Source organism: Achroia grisella, unplaced genomic scaffold (assembly GCF_030625045.1).
Source record: "Achroia grisella isolate CSIRO2021 unplaced genomic scaffold, CSIRO_AGI_Agris_v1 utg778, whole genome shotgun sequence".
Classification (NCBI taxonomy): Eukaryota; Metazoa; Arthropoda; class Insecta; order Lepidoptera; family Pyralidae; genus Achroia; species Achroia grisella.
This window is the reverse complement of record NW_026713018.1, coordinates 367,443-390,432: the sequence shown is the minus strand read 5'-3', so window position 1 is coordinate 390,432 and position 22,990 is coordinate 367,443. Positions and strand designations below refer to the sequence as shown.

Below are 22,990 nucleotides of genomic sequence, written 5' to 3'. Positions count from 1 at the left end.
TCCCACTAGATGGCGCTGTGTGAATTGTCTTAGAATTAAAAAAATACTATTTGTGTTGGCAGGCGTACACGCAGTACATTCCCTTGTCGATGTACGATCTGCAGACGTGGATGGGGGCGCCCTCGCTGTACGTGTACGACTGCTCGAATGCAGGCGTCATCGTGGACAACTTCAAGCAGTTTGCTGAGCAACACGAACGGGAGTATGAGGTGATGAATACGTATATATATATATATATATATATATATATATATATATATATATATATATATATAAATATCCCCTTGGGCACTTTGTGGCTCAGACGTGCCGTATAGGTAGTTTTTTGTTGATCCATTTTCACTTGTTGATCCGGAGGCCTTTTGTTGATCTAATGCCAGCTGACCATATATAAATGTTGATCCGTTTTGAGCCACAACTGTCACGACGAGTAATAATAATAATTAAGCGATTTATACACGATTTTATACAAATCCACCTTTTTGGCATACGAGCACTTCTTGATCCAATTCAAACGGGCCAATCAGGGTGCAGCATTTGCCAAGGGCTTCCTCATTGGCACGTTTGGGCTACTACATTATGGCTACAGTAACTTAATAATGTCTAGCTAGTATTTCAAGAATAAAAGTCTATCTAAACTAAATATTTATAGAAATCAGTCTGGAGTAACGTGACTCCAGATCAAACCTCAATACTTATTATTTTTTGGACGGGAATCTTTTCTTTTGTAACAACGTTACTGAGCGAATAAAGAGAAGACGCAACGGCGGATCCAGGGGGGAGCGTCATGGAGGTCATGGGAGTCATGGGGGCGTCATGACTCTCCCCCCCCCCTCCCTTAGCCCAGGACTTAGGTAGACCACTAATTGAACTAAAAAATAATGAAACAGCAAATTTTTTTGCACGATCGGAGTGTTGGTGCAGTAGTATTAATTATAATTAAACATTGTTACTTAAAATATAACAGTTAAAGTACTATAACACTAAAAGCAAAATAGGTATTTTCAAAATACTTTTTCAAAATAAATTACCCTTTGAGTTTTTGTCCAAACCTCAGATATTTTATTTATTTTAGGTATATCAATCATTACATAGTATAGTATAGTATAAAACAAAGTCGCTGTCGCATCTAACAAGTACATAAATAAAGAAAGAAGACTTTTTGGCTCTGAATATATTTCAAAAATCAATTACTTGTGTTAATCAATTTATATACTCGTTCTTATTTCATAGTACTTGTTTTGATCCGAATATATACAGATACCGTAACGGTCTATTAATTATGAATTTATTATACCTAACCTAGATATTTTATTTTGACGAAACTCCGTGTAGTAGTAGTATCCGATAAGGGTATGCGAACCCTAAGTATTATTTCAAAATGACCAGTAATTTCGAAGAAATAAGCCTTTGAATTTTGAATTTTGATTTTAATAAGCCTTTGAATCAACTTACCAAACGGACGCTCAAGGTTCGATTCAATATTCCCGCCACCGATTTTTTTTTGTTATTTTTTTTTTGTCTTTATTCTAATTTTAAATTAACTATTTTAATAATTAAATGAATTTAATAGAACAAAACGTTGTTAAGTATTCAATTAATTTTAATTTACATTACCTATTGTACTTTCTAAATTGTAAAGCAGCTAACAATTATAGTAAGATCTTATAAATAACTAACACAACAAGTAAAACATTTTAAATGTATTTTCTTTATTATTACAAATATTTTTTATGCATAATATAATATAATTATAGCGATATAACAGAAAGATGTGAAAAATGGAGAAGGACAGTAAAAAAGTTACAAATTTAAATAATGTTGCCGCAATTTCTGTTTAAATGAATTTATTACATTATTATATATATTAGGCATACGACTAGCCTTATGACTATTACTTTTTCTTTAATCTATACATCTATACATGTAAATAAAATTGGAGTGTCTGTTTGCAATATTGAAATAACCGTTTTTACTACTTGCATATGAATATAAATACGGTATACACCAAAATAACATATTTTACAAGTTTTGTCTGTCTGTCTGTCTGTTTGTTCCGGCTAATCTCTGAAATAGCTGGACCGATTTTGACGGGACTTTTTTTGGCAAGTAGCTGATGTAATAAGGAGTAACATACGCTACTGTTATTTTAGAAAAATAAAATAAAATTTCACGCGGACGAAGTCGCTGTGGCCAGCTAGTCTATAGATATACCGAGATTTAATATTTAAGTTGCTATTATGTTGTTGACAAAATTTTACTGTAATGTTACTATTACGTTATCCTACACAATTTGTATTATTTTGGATGAATAAATAAATAAATAAATAATAATCTATACATCTATACATATAAATAAAATTGGAGTGTCTGTTTGTAATAGTGAAATAACCGTTTTTTACTACATGCATATGAATATATATAAGGTACATATACCAAAATAACAATTTTTATAATTTTAGTCTGTCTGTCTGTCGGTCTGTTTGTTCCGGCTAATCTCTGAAATGGCTGGACCGATTTTGACGGTATTTTTTTTTGGCAGGTAGCTGATTTATAAGGAGTAACTTAGGTTACTTTTATTTTAGAAAATAAAGTTAAATTCCACGCGGACGAAGTCGCGGGAACAGCTTGTTTTTAATAAAAACATCTTTTTTGTGGTACTTGAGAATGTTGAAGCCTGTTGTCTGTAATATTGAAATAACCGTTTTTTACTACTTGCATATGAATATAAATACGGTACATACACCAAAATAACATATTTTACAATTTTTGTCCGTCTGTCTGTTTGTTCCAGCTAATCTCTGAAATGGCTGGACCGATTTTGACGGGACTTTTTTTGGCAGGTAGCTGATGTAATAAGGAGTAACTTAGGCTACTTTTATTTTAGAAAAATAAAGTTAAAAACCACGTGGACGAAGTCGCGGGTACAGCTAGTGTATAATATATTAGAGATACCTACGTGTTTTTTTATTGATGACTAGCTGTACACGGGATTTCGTCCGTGTGGAATTTAACTTTATTTTTCTAAAATATAAGAAGTTAAATTCCACGCGGACGAAGTCGCGTGTACAGCTAGTTGTCGGTAGTCTAGCGATTTAGCTAGCACACCGCTTTGATTCCTGCTTGGTGGTCGAGGGTTCGATTCCTCGCACGCTGCAAACATTTGTATTCATGAGTATGATTGTTTGTAACGGTCTGGGTGTTTTCTATGTATAGATAATATATATGTATTTACGACAAAAAATCTTTGTATTTATATCAGTTGTCTAGTACCCATAACATAATCTTCAGCTAGCTTAACTTGGGTCTAGACGAAGCTGTGTGAATTGTCTTGAGATTACTATTATTACTATAATAAATCTTTTCAAATCAGCCGATGTTTATTTTTGCCATAATACGTGCTGTTACCATGTGATAATATTACGTACGTACTTATTAAACTATTAACTTATTATTAAATTATTAACTATTTATACTGTTTTAAATGTGATGCGTTCATTATTTATATTTCCTTTGAATTAAAGACAAATGTATATACATATATATATATACATTTATATAAACTTGCACACTTAGTTGATCCAGCCACGATCCGTAGATATTGCTGATTCCACTGTCTCTCTCTTTCTACCACTATCTTTGTATTCTAATATGCGATGTTGCCGTTCCGGCCGAGACCATGCGTTGTTGCCAAATGTATTCGTCGATAGTAGTAGATACTCGATATATATTTTTTCAACAATTTCCTGCGATAGTGAATCCGTATCGGCAAAATTTTTTAAATGCACAAAGATTTTTTGGCTCTGAATATATTTAAAAATCATTTACTTGTGTGTTGATGAATTTATATACTAGTACATGAAGTACCTAATACTTGTTTTGATTTGAATAGGTAGCGATATTATGAATTTATTATACGTAATCTAAAGATTTTGACGAAATAAAAGTAATTAGTTATCTGTTAACCTTGACTTCATGCTGGCACCAATATTATCAGATGATGAACATACTCTTCGAAAACTTACAGCAGAAATATCGTGTTTGGACTCATTAGATAGGTCTCGATGAATAGAGTTTAAAAAACTTAAAATAAATGGTAAATTAGAAATAATGTATAAATACCCCTTACGTAAAATTCAACCACTTTAAACTTAATAATAATAATAATTAGGAAAAGAGAAAAGCTATACATGCACTGAAAGTAATTGATGCCTTCCACACAATATTTTCAGTATTAAACAACTCTGTTTGTTCAGTAAAAGTGTAAATACACTGGTAACCTTCAATCATATTTTATATGCAAACATTACATATACAAACCCTAAAGTTTTATTTCAGAATAGCCAGTAGTTTTCAAGAAATAAGTCTTTGAAATTGTACGTGTAACTTATATATATACCTACTAGTTTTTTCACCATAACAAACAACACCAATATGGCCTAGTTAGTAGTTTACCTGTGTACCAATTAATAATAATAGTAATCTCAGGACAATTCACACAGCTTCATCTAGACCCAAGTTAAGCTAGCTGAAGATTATGTTATGGGTACCAGACAACTGATATAAATACAAAGATTTTTTTGGTAAATACATATATATTATCTATACATAGAAAACACCCAGACCGTTACAAACAATCCTACTCATGAATACAAATGTTTGCAGCGTGCGAGGAATCGAACCCTCGACCATCAAGCAGGAATCAAAGCGGTGTGCTAGCTAAATCGCTAGACTACCGACAACTAGCTGTACACGCGACTTCGTCCGCGTGGAATTTAACTTCTTATATTTTAGAAAAATAAAGTTAAATTAAAAAAAAACACGTAGGTATCTCTAATATTAATATATTAGAGATACCTACGTGTTTTTTTTTTGAGCTGTACACGGGATTTCGTCCGTGTGGAATTTAACTTTATTTTTCTAAAATATAAGAAGTTAAATTCCACGCGGACGAAGTCGCGTGTACAGCTAGTCATCAATAAAAAAACACGTAGGTATCTCTAATATATTATACACTAGCTGTTCCCGCGACTTCGTCCACGTGGTTTTTAACTTTATTTTTCTAAAATAAAAGTAGCCTAAGTTACTAGGTAGTAGCCTTATTACATCAGCTACCTGCCAAAAAAAGTCCCGTCAAAATCGGTCCAGCCATTTCAGAGATTAGCAGGAACAAACAGATAGACGGACAAAAATTGTAAAATATGTTATTTTGGTGTATGTACCGTATTTATATTCATATGCAAGTAGTAAAAAACGGTTATTTCAATATTACAAACAACAGGCTTCAACATTCTCAAGTACCACAAAAAAGATGTTTTTATTAAAAACAAGCTGTTCCCGCGACTTCGTCCGCGTGGAATTTAACTTTATTTTTCTAAAATAAAAGTAGCCTAAGTTACTCCTTATAAATCAGCTACCTGCCAAAAAAAGTACCGTCAAAATCGGTCCAGCCATTTCAGAGATTAGCCGGAACAAACAGACCGACAGACATGTCTGTCTGACAAAAATTATAAAAATTGTTATTTTGGTATATGTACCTTATATATATTCATACGCATGTAGTAAAAAACGGTTATTTCAGTATTACAAACAGACACTCCAATTTTATTTATATGTATAGATGTATAGATTATTATTTATTTATTTATTTATTCATCCAAAATAATACAAATTGTGTAGGATAACGTAATAGTAACATTACAGTAAAATTTTGTCAACAACATAATAGTAACTTAAACATTAAATCTCGGTATATCTATAGACTAGCTGGCCCCAGCGACTTCGTCCGCGTGAAATTTTATTTTATTTTTCTAAAATAACAGTAGCGTAAGTTAATCCTTATTACATCAGCTACTTGCAAAAAAAAGTCCCGTCAAAATCGGTCCAGCTATTTCAGAGATTAGCCGGAACAAACAGACAGACAGACAGACAAAACTTGTAAAATATGTTATTTTGGTGTATGTACCGTATTTATATTCATATGCAAGTAGTAAAAAACTGTTATTTCAATATTACAAACAGACACTCCAATTTTATTTACATGTATAGATGTATAGATTAAAAAAAAAAAGTAACAGTCATAAGGCTAGTCGTATGCCTAATATATATAATAATGTAATAAATTCATTTAAACAGAAATTGCGGCAACATTATTTAAATTTGTAACTTTTTTACTGTCCTCCTTTTTTCACATCTTTCTGTTATATCCCTATAGTTCTCTCTATATTTTCTGTTTTTCTTACTTTCAATTTGAGACTGTACTTATAATTTGATTATCGGATCATTATGTATTTATTTATACATTTATGGGTTATATATTTATGTATGTATATTGTTATTTTTTTATAGAAATGTATATTTTGCTTATCTTTATTATCTTTATAAATCTTTTTTTGACATTTCTTATTTATATTAGTGCACCGCCAATAATCTTTCGCTGCACCACTCATGGTTGCCTGGTAAATAACGCGGCAAGATATTAAGTCCGCCACATGTACAATTTTTTTTGTGCATTAAAGTTAAATAAATAAAAAAAATACAATACTGTTTAATGAAAATGCGTGTTGTCTAGTGCTTTGAGATGTATCAAAATAAGGTCAACAAAAAAGTCCGTGATGGTATATGTCTATCTCTCAAGGATAACCAACAATAACCATTTTTTATCTTTTACATTTTACGGGAATTTTTTTTATCGTATGTTTCCCTTAAAATCATGTAAACTATGCTATTATGTCATAATCTAAAGAAATAATAATATTTTATAGTGAAATATCCACTATAAAATAGTAATGTAAGTAGCAATGTAATTCGTTACGCGCGAATCAGCTGTTATAAGGTCAAAGGTCGGTGCACCCCGCGTATTTGATAAATAGTGCTTCTCTGGATGTCTTTAAGAGAAAATGGCAGTATGTACGTGTATATGTACAAGTCCTTAAGTGTTAAGTTTTTCAAATGTACAATAAAGAATAAATATTTTTAAGTACAGTACTTACGTACATTAATATAATACCTACTTTTTACTTGTATCTATTGTCATCAAAATTAAATTATAAGTTCTTAACTTGACCACGACTATGTGACCCTCTCTTGGGTGAAAAAATGAACAGCATACGACGACGACGCATACCTATAGAGTGGAGCAACTGCTTATTCAGTTTTATTCAACTATTTAGTCCCTCCACCGTTACAATGAATGGAGGCGGATATTATAATGTATGTAGCATTGCGAATATAAAATATCTAGATTAGGTATAATAAATTCATAATTGATAGACCGTTACGGTATCAGAGCCAAAAAATCTTCTTTCTTTGTTTATGTACTGTTAGATGCGACAGCGACTTTGTTTTATACTACACTATGTAATGATTGATATACCTAAAATAAATAAAATATCTGAGGTTTGGACAAAAATTCAAAAGGTACTTTATTTTGAAAATACCTATTTTGCATTTAGTATTTGAAATACAAAACACAAAACTATTTTTGTTTTTAGAGTGACATTTCTATGAATTCACTGTCGATAGCGAGCGGTGCGATGGAAAAAGATAACCGTTTATAAAAATATAATAAATAGCCCTGGACGATTAACACAGACTGATACTGAACTGATATAAATAGATATTTTTATTTTGTAAATACATATATAATATACATATAAAACACCCAGACCGATGAAAACAATCGATGACCGATGAGTACAAATGTTTGCACCGTGCGAGAAATCGAACCCGTGACCATCGGATGTAAAGCGGTGTGACTACCGAGGCAGTCGAAATATATAAATAATCTTATGAATTTAATTTATTCTAATTTGTTAGTGTGCGCGGGGTGCGGTGTACGGTGCTCCCCCCTGCCTCCACCGTTGCTGGAGCTTGCATGTATGGAGCATTGCGAATATAAAATATCTAGATTAGTAAATTCATAATTGACAGACCGTTACGGTATCTATATATATTCGGATTAAAATAAGTATCGCAGTAAGGACCAGTATATAAAGTGATCAACACAATTAATTGATTTTTGAAATATATATACAGAGCCAAAAAGTCTTTGTGTATTCAAAAAATATCTAATTTGTTTGTGTGCGCGAGGTGCGGTGTACGGTGCAGGGGGGACCCTGCCTCCACCGTTGCTGGAGCTTGCATGTATGGAGCATTGCGAATATAAAATATCTACATTAGTAAATTAATAAAGTCATAATTGATAGACCGTTACGGTATCTATATATATTCGGATGAAAGTAAGTATCGCAGTAAGGACGAGTATATAAAGTGATCAACATAATTAATTGATTTTTGGAATATATTCAGAGCCAAAAAGTCTTTGTGTATACCAAAAATTTAGCCGTTCGGAGCCATTCAGTCACGAATTATTAGTAAAAAAAGTGTCGAGTATATCGTACTATCGACGAATATATATGGCCGCATCGCAAAATAGAATGCGACGTTGCCATACCGCCTGAGATATACGCGATAGGTGTGAAGTTATTCAGTGCAAAAGGTGGAATCAGCAAGTGTTTCGCTTGTGGCGTGATCAACAAAGTGCCCAAAGAGGTGTTTATATATATATACGAGTATATATTATATATTTTTTATTGCACTTTAAACATATACAGAGTGAGCAAAGGTGGACTTATCTCTAAGAGAGATCTCTACCAGTCAACCCAACAATGTGGCATAGCTAGTAGTGAGTGGGTAACATCTGTGCAATTAACACTATTATGTTGAAATGTCCAAAAGTTGAGAAAAATAAAACATTTAAAATTCAACAAATTAAATAAAGTTCTAATTATATTATAATTATAATAAGATATGCAATAATAAATAAAATAAACATTAATAAAAGTTATATATATATACATACATACATATACAATTACTATAGATATATCTTATATATAAAATTCTCGTGTCACAGTTTTCGTTCCCATACTCCTCCGAAACGGCTTGACCGATTCTTATGAAATTTTGTGAGCGTATTGAGTAGGTCTGAGAATCGGCCAACATCTATTTTTCATCCCCCTAAATTTTAGGGGTAGTCCAACCCTAAATTTTTTATTTTATTTTAAGGCAAAACAACTTGTAATTGTAAACTTACAAGGATTATTTAAAAGAGCAACACACAAATTTCTTGCTCGTTCTTCTGATGAGACAGCTTTCTGAATAAGCGGTAGATTAAAAAAAATGTGATGACTATTCAAAAGTGCTTCAATGTAAGTTTATTTGAATAAATGATTTTCTATTCTATTCTTTCGGAAAACTTTGTAACATTTTGTTTATGGCCCCACATTAGGATACTGTAACGTGAGAGTAAAAATAAGTTGAACAGTCAAACTAACATTGTTACAACGATCACAGATATATTGCTTTTATATATAGTAATATTCATATATGTATGGATTTGTTAGTGCGCGAGTGTGTGTGTGTGTGTGTGAGAGAGAGATAGAATAGTAAATATAGAAGAATACGGAAATATTTCTCAAAACTTTCTATAGTAAATAGAAAGTATATGATATACATATCGCGCCGACCCCAAATGAAGAAGTAGATGATGATGATAATGTAGCGCGGGTAAAGCCAGGTATTGTGTTGAGAACAGAGTACGCTCCCGGGCTTCTGATCCAGCGGACAGTCGGAAGGTTGTGTATTTGTTAGTGAGTATGTGTGAGACAGAGAGAGAATATTATGAAAGCATTCCTCAACCCTTCCTATAAGTAAACGAATTGTTAATGATATGAAAACATTTCTCAACACTTCCTATGAGCAATAGAAATAGAAATAATCTTTATTCAAATAAACTCATTACAAGCACTTTTGAGTAGTCATATTTTGATTCTACCACTCATTCGGAATGCAGATTCATTACAAGAAGAATGAGCAAGAAACTTGTGTGTTGCTCTTTTGAATAGATGTTTTTTTTATATAATAATTACAGTATAACAAGTAAGAGGCATGCGATAATCAACATAGAAATCGCTACGCACTCATTATTAGTGTAATCAGATAATATTGTCAGTGCTATGAATTTTAAGTTTTTCTATAAAAACATTATTGTCGTTAATGAATTCTTCAATTTTATAATGAATTCTTCCATTCAATAGGTAGTATATAATAATAGATAAGCCAGTCGTGACACGTAGTATGTTGGTAACAGGCGCAAGCGAGCTCCCGGGCTGCTCCGGCGGCAGGCAGCCCGGGCGCTCCGGCGGCGGGGAGTGCTGCTGGGGCTCCGCCGCCGCCGGTGTCGTACCGGAACTGCATCCAGCTGGCGGCGTGCGCGGCCGGCCAGAGCCTGCCCATGAACCCGGAGCTGCCGGCGGACCTGTTCACGGCCTGCCTCACCACGCCCGTCAAGATGGCCATGAAGTGGTTCGTGTTGCGCAGCCGCACCACGCTCGGACCCCACAACCTCCTCGAGCTCATCGACAAGTGAGTATACACTATATGTTACGATTTTTTTTCGGACTACTTTAATACTGTTGTATACAAAAAAAGGCCGTTCTAGCCACATCGTAGCGAAGAGATCGTCGTGTGTCAGGCACTATAAGAACCTTCTCTTGCACCCGGTCGGTTCTTTTTTCGGACTACTCTAATGCTGTTGGCCGCAGCTGGCCTTTACAGTATCACCGGACGATAGCTTTAGACCCAACACGAACGGGAGTATGAGGTGATGAATACGTATATATATATTATATATAAAATTCTCGTGTCACAATTCCCATACTCGTCCGAAACGGCTTGACCGATTCTCTTGAAATTTTGTGAGCATATTGAGTAGGTCTGAGAATCGGCAGACATCTATTTTTCATCCCCCTCTCTCTTGGTGCTATAAGAACCAAGAGAGAGAAGACAAGAGATTGCACCCGGTTTTTTTTCGGACTACTCTAATGCTGTTGGCTGCAGCTGGCCTTTACAGCTTCACCGGACGTTAGGGGGCGAGTGCAGATGGCACTCCAAACCAAAGAAGGACTTATGGAGCGGCTGAAGGCCAACTCCCGCCTGACGGATACAACTTTAGTCTGAGGGCACCGCTAGGAGTCTCTTAGGCCGTCGTAATATCGATCCCCGTTTGAATTGGACGGGGAATCGATCGGAGGGGGTGACTGCGAGTGGTAAACGTTATCTATATATAGGTACATGTACAGCTCTACGATAATGATGGTATCACATCATCATGTGATACCCATGTTATCACTCATGAGTCGCAATACTGAGGACTAAGATGTTTTGTATACCACTCGGTAAGGTAAAATGTAGTCTGAGGGCATCGCTAGGAGTTCAAACCTCGGCTCAGACCGTAATTTCGATCCCCGTTTGATTTGGACGGAGGATCGATCGGAAAGGTACCTCTATAGGGTTAATTCTGACAATAACTATATATTTGTATCAATAATAATTGTGTTTTCATACACAATTATTATATTTCAATTCAATCATATAAGTGTAATATATAAACATTCACGTATATATGTATGTAAGTATGTATTTAATTATAGGAGCCAACAGAATATCAGCGCTGCAGACTTATCTGTAGCTTCATGCTGAGTTGGTTGCCTCTTCATCATTGCGACACATAAAGCCACCTCCATTTTTATTTTATTTTGTAATATTATATTTCTGTATTATTTAATCTGTAAACTTTATTTCTATTTATAAAATGTATCTCATGTATGCTATGTGTTTGTAATGGTTGAATAAAGAACTTATCTATCTATCTATCTATCTATCTATGTGTAATGTTTCCTCTTCAGCTTGGCAAAATCTGCAGATTTTTTTTGTGTATATGAATAAAGATTTTTTTTTATTACCAGGATACCCGGCCAGGTGACAGACCGTCGCACAATGCTAGGCGAGCTGAACTGGATCTTCACAGCGATCACGGATACGATAGCCTGGAGCTCGTTACCTGCGGACCTGTTCCAGCAGTTGTTCCGTGCCGACCTGCTGACAGCCAGCCTCTGCCGGAACTTCCTGCTCGCAGACAGGATAATGAGGTATTTTTGAAAGATATGTTCAGAAGTGTAATAGAAGATCTGTGCATAGTTCTATGCAGCTCTAATGAAACTAGTGGACTAGAATATAAGATGTATAATCATTAGACTGCTTGCAATGACAACAGATTTAATTTTTTTTAATTTACTGCATTGAAATAGAAATATAAATAATCTTTATTCAAATAAACTTAATATAAGCACTTTTGAATAGTCAAGTTTTTTATTCTACCGCTCATTCGGAATGCAGATTCATCACAAGAAGAATAAGCATGAAACTTGTGTGTTGCTCTTTTAATATAAATATTGATTTACTTATATTTAATTAACAACAAGTATTAGGCATGCGACAATCAACATAGAAACCGCTACGCACTTAATCTCTGTTCAATCAGATAACATTGTCAGCGCTATGAATTTGAAATTAGATATTTTCTACAAAAATATTATTATCATTTATAAATTCTTCAATTTTATAATAAGCTTTTTATATCATTTTATTTAGCTTATTTAATCTTATTGTGTATTTAATATTTGGTAATTTTTATTCTCATGTTTTGACTTAAAAATGGAAGGTAACATTCATTATATAAAGAAGTAACACTTAAGTTTCTTGCTCGTTCTTTTTGTGATGAGACAGCGGTAGATTAAAAGAAAGATAACTGTGATTATTCAGAAGTGCTTAAATTAAGTAGATTTGAATAAAGAATTTTCTATTCTATATAATTTAATATATATATCTATACATCTATACATATAAATTTGGAGAGTCTGTTTGTAACATTGAAATAACTATTTTTTATTACATGTATATGAGTATAAATACGGTACATACACCGAAATAACATTTTTTACAATTTTTGTCTGACTGTCTGTTTGTTCCGTATAATCTTTGAAATGGCTGGACTGATTTTGACGGGACTTTTATTGGCAGGTAGCTCATGTAAGTGTAGAGTAATTTAGCTTACTTTTATTTTAGTAAAATAAAGTTAAATTCCACACGGACGAACTTGCGGGTGCGTCTAGTATTAAATAATTCAAATTCAAAATATCTTCATGATATGTCAAGTGTACCGTCAGTTCGGAACGATTTCGAGACGAGAACCGACAAGAGAGTGCGAGTGTAGTGAGGTAAGGGTGTGTGGTGGTGGCAGGTCGTACAACTGCACGCCGGTGTCGATGCCGGCGCTGCCGTCGCTGGCGCGGCACGCGCTGTGGGCGGCGTGGGAGCAGACCCTGGACCTGGCGCTGGCGCAGCTGCCCGCGCTGCTGGCCGAGCCCGACCACCGCCCGCACCCGCTCCCGCACCACTACCACCACTCGCCCTTCTTCCGCGACCAGCTCACCGCCTTCCAAGTCTGGCTCGACCTCGGCAAATGTGAGTCCGCCCATTCCCTAGTACTCCATTACCTGCTCGTTGTGTTCTTTATAATAATAATCATGGCTACGCGACTTTGTCCGCGTGCTTATAGTGACTGACCGAATTAAGAAATATATTAAATAACTTAACACAAAGAAAAAAGTTGCATCGTCGCTCGCTTCGAAGGTTTAAGAATGACGATATTTCAATACAATACTTTCATACTTTCATCACCCCTTTCAACCTCTTACAACCCTGTTTTGCATTAAAAAGTAACCTATGTCCTTTCTTAGAGTGTATACTATCTGTATACCAAATTTCATCTAAATCGGTTCATTAGTTTTAGTACCTAAGTAAGAACGAATAGGTAAAAGTTTAAAAGGGATGATCTTTTTCTACCTCTTACAACCCTGTTTTGCATTAAAAAAAAGTAGCCTATGTCTTTCTCATGGTTTATACTATCAATGTACCAAATTTCATTTAAATCGGTTCAGTAGTGAAAGCAGGACAAAGCGTTAGATAGAGTTACTTTCACATTTATAATATTATACCTATATAAGTGTGTGTGTGTGTGTGTGTGTGCGGCGGGCAGGGTGCGTGTGGCGGCTGCCGCCGGAGCAGCTGCCGATGGTGCTGCAGGTGCTGCTGTCGACGCTGCACCGGGTGCGGGCGCTGCAGCTGCTGTGCCGGTTCCTGGCGCTGGGCGCGTGGGCGGTGCGCGCCGTGCTGCACGTCGGCATCTTCCCCTACATGCTCAAGCTGCTGCAGGCCTCCGCCCACGACCTGCGCGCCTCCATGGTCTACATCTGGGCCAAGATCATCGCCGTCGACCCGGTACTGCTCTCTACTATTTACAATAATAATAATCTCAGAACAATTCACACAGCGCCAGCACAGACCCAAGTTAAGTTAGTTAAAGCTTGTATTATAGGTACTAGATAACTGATATAAATATATATATATATATATATTATATATAGTAAACACCCAGACCGACACAATCAATCATACTCATGAATACAAATATTCCTTCTCATTTCTGCACTGCTTCTCCATTCTTTTCAGTCTGCGTAATTTTTTTAATTCGTTAAAAGATAGAATTACTATGGACTAAAATTATTTATTTATTTAACTTTAATGCACACAATACAATAGTACAGTATATTTCTCGGACTTAACATCATGTGGCATTTTCTACCAGTCAACTATAGATAGATCACTATGTCAGTCACCTTTGAGTTATATATATTTATATAATACTGAAAAATAATTAAACACACTTGATTAGTATAGTTCATGGTTATTAAAGTAGTATTTGGGAAACTACTCTCTGATACCAAAATGTTAGGGAATTTACTTAGCTGTCACGTACCTGTATGGTTCTGCGGATTTCTTGGGCTTCAGGATCTCGAAGATATCTTCGCTAGCTTTCCAGTTTCACAGTAGGTTTCACAGTTCTAATTTATTTTAATTCACAACACAGATTTTTAACAAGTAGATACTATAGTATTATATAGATAGTATTTATTTATTTAAAAGAGCAACACACAAGTTTCTTGCTTATTCTTCTTGTGATGAATCTGCATTCCGAATAAGCGGTAGAATAAAGAAACTTGACTATTCAAAAGTGCTTATATTAAGTTTATTTGAATAAAGATTATTTCTATTTCAATGTGCGGCTTTTGTATTGATTGTCGCATGCATCCTCATGTAAAGTGCGGATACTGTAACTACCATATAGTAATTTTTGTAGCTGTGACGTGGTCGAGTGGAATGAGTAGTCATGCTCCCTAAAATGTCCAGACATGTGGCGGCGTGGTGGGCCGGGTCATTGGGCTCCCTAAAATATGGTCGAGCGCAGTGATGTCTGGCTCATCCGTCATACTCGTGAACGAGTGCTGCTTGTAGGGACTGGTCTGCTCTTATCACTACGACTGATTTAATCTTATTGTATATTTATATTTGACCCAAAAAATTAGTGCTGGTTGGTAGTTTGTATTCACACGTTTCGACTGGTAAATGTTCATGTCAGACATTTGGTCAGTTCACTCACATCTGGTAAATACACCGTCTCAACCGACATCGTATTATTGTTGCTCAAAGTTTTTGCGTCATATATTATTACTAGCTGTACCCGCGACTTCGTCTGCGTGAAATTTAACTTTACTTTTCTAAAATAAAAGTAGCTGTTACTCCTTATCACATCAGCTACCTGCCGAAAAAAGTCTCGTCAAAATCGGTCCAGTCATTTCAGCCGGAACAAACTGACAGACGAAAATTGTAGAAAATCAGATACCTGCCAAAAAAAGTCCCGTCAAAATCCGTCCAGCCATTCAGCCGGAACAAACTGACAGACAAAAGTTGTAGAAAATGTTATTTCGGTCTATGTACCGTATTTATATTCATATGCATGTAGAAAAAACGGTTATTTCAATATTACAAACAGACACTCCAATCTTATTTATATATGTATAATGATACTGTTTGTTGTTATAGAGTTGTCAAGTGGACTTGGTGAACGCAAAAGGGCACAAATACTTTCTATCCGTACTACAGGACCCTACAGTCGATGTAAGTATTGTTGAATGAGATTAAAAATTTTATAAATATACTAGCTATTGCCCGCGGCTTTGCTCGCGTTAATTTATGGGTGGCTATTTAGGGATGGAATTTATCAAAATCTTTTCTTAGGGAATGTCTACGTCATAGTAGCTTTATGCATGCAGTCTCAGCCTGATCGGTTTAAAATTGTCAAATTTTCATCCCAAATTTTATCCCCTTGGGGATAGAATTAATCAAAATCCTTTCTTAGCGGATGTCTACGTCATAACATCTACCTGCATGCCAAATTTCAGCCCGATCCGTCCAGTGGTTTGGGCTGTGCGTTGATAGATCACTATGTCAGTCATCTTTGAGTTATATATATTTATATAAACATACTACCTGACCCTGCAAACGTTGTTTTGCGATATAAATTAACTTAGCTATTAAAAATAGGGGTTGGTGACAGAAGGGTGAAAATTTGTCTGTTTGTGTCTGTATTTTTAATGCCACATAATAATAAACATATAAAGAAAAATGTCGAAAAAATAACTTGTGTTGAGCCTGCGTTAGGGGTATAAAAATTAGTTATAAATCTATTCTCAGACTTACTGAATATACATGTAAAGTTTCATCAAAATCCGTCAAGCCATTTCGGAGGAGTGAACACGAAATTTGTGAAACGTGAATTTTATATACTAGTTTTGTTTATAAATATATTTCTGTGCACAGTGCGAGCATAGGACGCTGGCTGCGTACGTGCTGGCTGGCATCGTAGATAATTATTCTGCGGGTCAGGAAGCTGCGTTACAGGTACGTCAGTGATGATTGAGTGGTCCGTTATGTTGTGCATGTATTTTATATTCTCGTGTTACTGTAATTTATTTTATATTACGTTTCTATCCGTGAAAACCTATAAGTGGCCGTTCTCATTTAATTATGTTTATAACTACGTTTGTAAATAGTGTGATGACAGGAGCGGTGGTGAGAGTAAACACACACAGTAGGGTGTAACTTGTATATTAACTGTTACATCTTGAATTACTCTAGCTTACACTAATTACATAAACTATATATATGAGGTACTGCGTGACCTGGCACAATCTACTATCGAACGTGCTGAAATGCATCACTATATCACAATAGCGTCAATATATATAAATACACTATATTATTTATTTAGTTAGAAAAGTCAAGTCAATGTAGGAACACGTTTTTTTAGGTTTTGAACTATTTTAGTGTTTTATTTGGTTTTCCGAAAATAAATAAATAAATAAAATATTCTAAATTTGTATTAGAATTTATAGTTCTTTTATATTACATTCTTGTTTTTGATACTTCAATTCCTTCATTCTATTGTAATATGTCTATATTAATATATTTTCTCCGTTTACCTAGTCTTTTTTCTTATTACTACAACACGTCATACTCGTGATCAGATGTTACTAGTACGGACTGATTTGCACAAATCAATCTATGACTAATTTCTTTTATTGCTTACTTGATGTGTTTCACCCGCACTTTGAAAATGAAATTTATAGCCTGTATGTTATTCTCATGTATCTATATATCTGTAAAGTTTCATCAAAATTCTTTCAGTAGTTTTTGTGTGAAAGAGTAACAAACATACACACAAACTTTCGCGTTTATAATATTAGGAAGGTTTCTTATTGTTATTTTTGGAATTTTGACGTTTATAGGTTTGTTATTGGTGATTTATAAATTTTTGTGTTGCATTAAGTGAATTTCTAACTTTTATTTGAAATTATCTATAGCGATGTAGGCGTGGTCGTTGATAATAATTTTTAACAACAATTTTTAAATTAAATAAATTATATCTTAATTTGTACATTAAAATAAAAATAAATAAATGTAATTGTAACGACCTCGGTATTCCTATATTTGTATTAGAACACCTGGAAGTTGTGACCCTGTTCGCAACAGCGCCTGCTGTCAGGAACAGTTGTGTTTTAAAACTGTCCAGCAATCAATTTAGCTCAGCCTTACTTGGGACTAGATGGTGCTGTGTGAAAGATCCAAAGATATTAATAATTAATTGTAGATAAGTAACGACCTCGACCTCGGTGGTCTAGCACATCGCTTTACGTCCGATGTTCGCGCGTTTGATTCCTCGCACGGCACAAACATTTGTATTCATGAGTATGATTGTTTGTATCGGTCTGGGTGTTTGATATGTATAATGTGTATGTATTTACAAAAAAATATATATCTATGGGGTTGGTCTATATCGGACCGCAGTTATAGTTATGTGTGTTTCTGCCGGCCGGCCACCGTTTGTGTACATTACAATCAGTCGCCAAAATACAACCGAGAAGACACAACGTCGTTTCATTTAAATTTAAGTACAAAATTTCCACTTCTCCCAAAGCAAACAGAAAGCAGCTTTAACACTTTCAACACATGTATTTGTATCAGTTGTCTAGTACCCACAACACAAGCTTTAGCTAGCTTAACTTGGGACTAGATGGCGCTGTGTGAAGTGTCCTGAGATAAAAAAAGTATTTGTTTATATTTTAGTTTTCCAACTGTATTAGTAGCTGTTAGTTTAAGTTTATTCATTTTTATAGATGTTGATGTTAAAATGTCCGCGAGAATCGGTATAAGTGTTTTATTATATTTTGATATATAATATGTTCGCGAAAGTCGGTTTACATTTTGTTTTTTTTATTATATGTATAATAATGTAGATATATATGGAGAACAACCACTGTGGAAAGAGTTTGGTAGCTTAATTTGCTACCCTAGTAACAGTAAATTGTTGCAGATCTATGGATAAGCTTATTGATTAGTTTCTTCTTCTTTATTTTAAATTTTGATCAGTGATTTTGCCAATGTCATGATTTGAGAGACACAGTGTAATACATTTGTAGCTTAATTCGCTACCCTAATCTCAAGTACACCCTTAGCATCCGTGGATTGACTAGTTTAGATGTAATATGAATGTGCAGGGCTCGATGATCTCGATCTGCCTGGAGCAGCTGCAGCTGTGCGGCGGGGAGGGCGCGCGGGGCGAGGAGGCGCTGCAGCAGTGGCTCATGGTGGGCGTGGGCCGGCTCTGGCGCTCCTACGACGCCGCCAGGTGGGCCGGCGTCAGGGACCTCGCGCACGAGAAGCTCTACCCGCTGCTGCATCATCGCCACCCTGAGGTGAGACCTACCGCACCTATCGCACGCACCGAGTGCTGCTCTCCTTTTTTTGTCTTCGAAAAAATCCCTCATGGAGACCCGCCCGCCCCGGGGGAGGCCAGCGGGTACTGTGAGACTCCTACTCACTAAAAACAAATTCAAATTCAATAATCAATTATTCATGTAGGACATTTGTAGGGTCCTAAACTAAGGACTTTTAGATTAAAAGATTAATTTTGGACTGTAAGTTAAAAGTAATAGTTGAAATATAAAAAATACAGAGAATGATCGGATATTGTGCGCGCGTGTAGTATTCGGTGGCGAGATCAGAAGTGAGGGCCAGCCGATCCGGTGCTAATCGCACTCCCTTCGAGCCGCGCCCCGCAGCACCGCCCGCGGACTCCAGTCCGGCGAGCCGACGATGTCCGAACACATTTTATTTATTTACATTATAATGTTATTTATTTTTCCCAAACGTCCAGTTCCCGTAAGAAGTTAATGTGACAGAAATGATGCAAATTACTTTGTATAAAATGTGCCTCGGTCCAATAATACACAATACAATGTGATATACTGCAACAAATAATTAAAATACTCATATATTATATATTTGGTCCTTCGAGCCGGATCAGATGTAGGATTTCTATACAATTAATGTGTGTGTGTGCGTGTCAGGTGCGCGCGGCGTGCGCGTTCGCGCTGGGCACGTTCGTGGCGGCCGGCGGCACCGGACCCCGCACCGAGCACGCCAACGCGCTCGACCAGCAGGTCGCAGTCGCACTCGCAGCGCGCGCGCCCGCGGACGTGGCGCTGCTGGTGCGGGCCGAGATACTGGCGGGTGAGTGGCGGCGGACCGGCAGCGGGCCGCGCACCGCCCGCACACGTGGCGCTGCTGGTGCGGGCCGAGATACTGGCGGGTGAGTGGCGGCGGGCCGCGCACCGCCCGCACACGTGGCGCTGCTGGTGCGGGCCGAGATACTGGCGGGTGAGTGGCGGCGGACCGCGCACCGCCCGCACACGTGGCGCTGCTGGTGCGGGCCGAGATACTGGCGGGTGAGTGGCGGCGGACCGGCAGCGGGCCGCGCACCGCCCGCACACGTGGCGCTGCTGGTGCGGGCCGAGATACTGGCGGGTGAGTGGCGGCGGACCGGCAGCGGGCCGCGCACCGCCCGCACACGTGGCGCTGCTGGTGCGGGCCGAGATACTGGCGGGTGAGTGGCGGCGGACCGCGCACCGCCCGCACACGTGGCGCTGCTGGTGCGGGCCGAGATACTGGCGGGTGAGTGGCGGCGGCCCGCGCACCGCCCGCACACGTGGCGCTGCTGGTGCGGGCCGAGATACTGGCGGGTGAGTGGCGGCGGACCGGCAGCGGGCCGCGCACCGCCCGCACACGTGGCGCTGCTGGTGCGGGCCGAGATACTGGCGGGTGAGTGGCGGCGGGCCGCGCACCGCCCGCACACGTGGCGCTGCTGGTGCGGGCCGAGATACTGGCGGGTGAGTGGCGGCGGACCGCGCACCGCCCGCACACGTGGCGCTGCTGGTGCGGGCCGAGATACTGGCGGGTGAGTGGCGGCGGACCGGCAGCGGGCCGCGCACCGCCCGCACACGTGGCGCTGCTGGTGCGGGCCGAGATACTGGCGGGTGAGTGGCGGCGGACCGGCAGCGGGCCGCGCACCGCCCGCACACGTGGCGCTGCTGGTGCGGGCCGAGATACTGGCGGGTGAGTGGCGGCGGGCCGCGCACCGCCCGCACACGTGGCGCTGCTGGTGCGGGCCGAGATACTGGCGGGTGAGTGGCGGCGGACCGGCAGCGGGCCGCGCACCGCCCGCACACGTGGCGCTGCTGGTGCGGGCCGAGATACTGGCGGGTGAGTGGCGGCGGACCGGCAGCGGGCCGCGCACCGCCCGCACACGTGGCGCTGCTGGTGCGGGCCGAGATACTGGCGGGTGAGTGGCGGCGGACCGGCAGCGGGCCGCGCACCGCCCGCACACGTGGCGCTGCTGGTGCGGGCCGAGATACTGGCGGGTGAGTGGCGGCGGACCGCGCACCGCCCGCACACGTGGCGCTGCTGGTGCGGGCCGAGATACTGGCGGGTGAGTGGCGGCGGACCGGCAGCGGGCCGCGCACCGCCCGCACACGTGGCGCTGCTGGTGCGGGCCGAGATACTGGCGGGTGAGTGGCGGCGGGCCGCGCACCGCCCGCACACGTGGCGCTGCTGGTGCGGGCCGAGATACTGGCGGGTGAGTGGCGGCGGACCGGCAGCGGGCCGCGCACCGCCCGCACACGTGGCGCTGCTGGTGCGGGCCGAGATACTGGCGGGTGAGTGGCGGCGGACCGGCAGCGGGCCGCGCACCGCCCGCACACGTGGCGCTGCTGGTGCGGGCCGAGATACTGGCGGGTGAGTGGCGGCGGACCGGCAGCGGGCCGCGCACCGCCCGCACACGTGGCGCTGCTGGTGCGGGCCGAGATACTGGCGGGTGAGTGGCGGCGGACCGGCAGCCGGCCGCGCACCTCCCGCACACGTGGCGCTGCTGGTGCGGGCCGAGATACTGGCGGGTGAGTGGCGGCGGACCGCGCACCGCCCGCACACGTGGCGCTGCTGGTGCGGGCCGAGATACTGGCGGGTGAGTGGCGGCGGACCGGCAGCGGGCCGCGCACCGCCCGCACACGTGGCGCTGCTGGTGCGGGCCGAGATACTGGCGGGTGAGTGGCGGCGGACCGGCAGCGCGCACCGCCCGCACACGTGGCGCTGCTGGTGCGGGCCGAGATACTGGCGGGTGAGTGGCGGCGGACCGCGCACCGCCCGCACACGTGGCGCTGCTGGTGCGGGCCGAGATACTGGCGGGTGAGTGGCGGCGGACCGGCAGCGGGCCGCGCACCGCCCGCACACGTGGCGCTGCTGGTGCGGGCCGAGATACTGGCGGGTGAGTGGCGGCGGCGCACCGCCCGCACACGTGGCGCTGCTGGTGCGGGCCGAGATACTGGCGGGTGAGTGGCGGCGGACCGGCAGCGGGCCGCGCACCGCCCGCACACGTGGCGCTGCTGGTGCGGGCCGAGATACTGGCGGGTGAGTGGCGGCGGGCCGCGCACCGCCCGCACACGTGGCGCTGCTGGTGCGGGCCGAGATACTGGCGGGTGAGTGGCGGCGGACCGCGCACCGCCCGCACACGTGGCGCTGCTGGTGCGGGCCGAGATACTGGCGGGTGAGTGGCGGCGGACCGGCAGCGGGCCGCGCACCGCCCGCACACGTGGCGCTGCTGGTGCGGGCCGAGATACTGGCGGGTGAGTGGCGGCGGGCCGCGCACCGCCCGCACACGTGGCGCTGCTGGTGCGGGCCGAGATACTGGCGGGTGAGTGGCGGCGGACCGGCAGCGGGCCGCGCACCGCCCGCACACGTGGCGCTGCTGGTGCGGGCCGAGATACTGGCGGGTGAGTGGCGGCGGGCCGCGCACCGCCCGCACACGTGGCGCTGCTGGTGCGGGCCGAGATACTGGCGGGTGAGTGGCGGCGGACCGCGCACCGCCCGCACACGTGGCGCTGCTGGTGCGGGCCGAGATACTGGCGGGTGAGTGGCGGCGGACCGGCCGCGCACCGCCCGCACACGTGGCGCTGCTGGTGCGGGCCGAGATACTGGCGGGTGAGTGGCGGCGGGCCGCGCACCGCCCGCACACGTGGCGCTGCTGGTGCGGGCCGAGATACTGGCGGGTGAGTGGCGGCGGACCGGCCGGGCACCGCCCGCACACGTGGCGCTGCTGGTGCGGGCCGAGATACTGGCGGGTGAGTGGCGGCGGACCGTGCACCGCCCGCACACGTGGCGCTGCTGGTGCGGGCCGAGATACTGGCGGGTGAGTGGCGGCGGACCGCGCACCGCCCGCACACGTGGCGCTGCTGGTGCGGGCCGAGATACTGGCGGGTGAGTGGCGGCGGACCGCGCACCGCCCGCACACGTGGCG

General features: G+C 41.4%; 1 protein-coding gene across 1 annotated transcript in view; it reads left to right on the top strand.

The window, feature by feature from the left end:
• LOC131850644 (regulatory-associated protein of mTOR-like) overlaps nucleotides 1–22,990 on the top strand; it is a 56,128-nt gene that overhangs the window by 11,117 nt on the left and 22,021 nt on the right. The window contains exons 5-13 of the mRNA XM_059200945.1: nucleotides 63–209; nucleotides 10,154–10,428; nucleotides 11,811–11,993; nucleotides 13,145–13,368; nucleotides 13,943–14,184; nucleotides 15,847–15,921; nucleotides 16,624–16,704; nucleotides 18,861–19,058; nucleotides 19,713–19,875. Of these exons, the coding sequence (XP_059056928.1) occupies nucleotides 63–209; nucleotides 10,154–10,428; nucleotides 11,811–11,993; nucleotides 13,145–13,368; nucleotides 13,943–14,184; nucleotides 15,847–15,921; nucleotides 16,624–16,704; nucleotides 18,861–19,058; nucleotides 19,713–19,875 (1,588 nt within the window). The remainder of the gene's footprint in view (nucleotides 1–62; nucleotides 210–10,153; nucleotides 10,429–11,810; nucleotides 11,994–13,144; nucleotides 13,369–13,942; nucleotides 14,185–15,846; nucleotides 15,922–16,623; nucleotides 16,705–18,860; nucleotides 19,059–19,712; nucleotides 19,876–22,990) is intronic.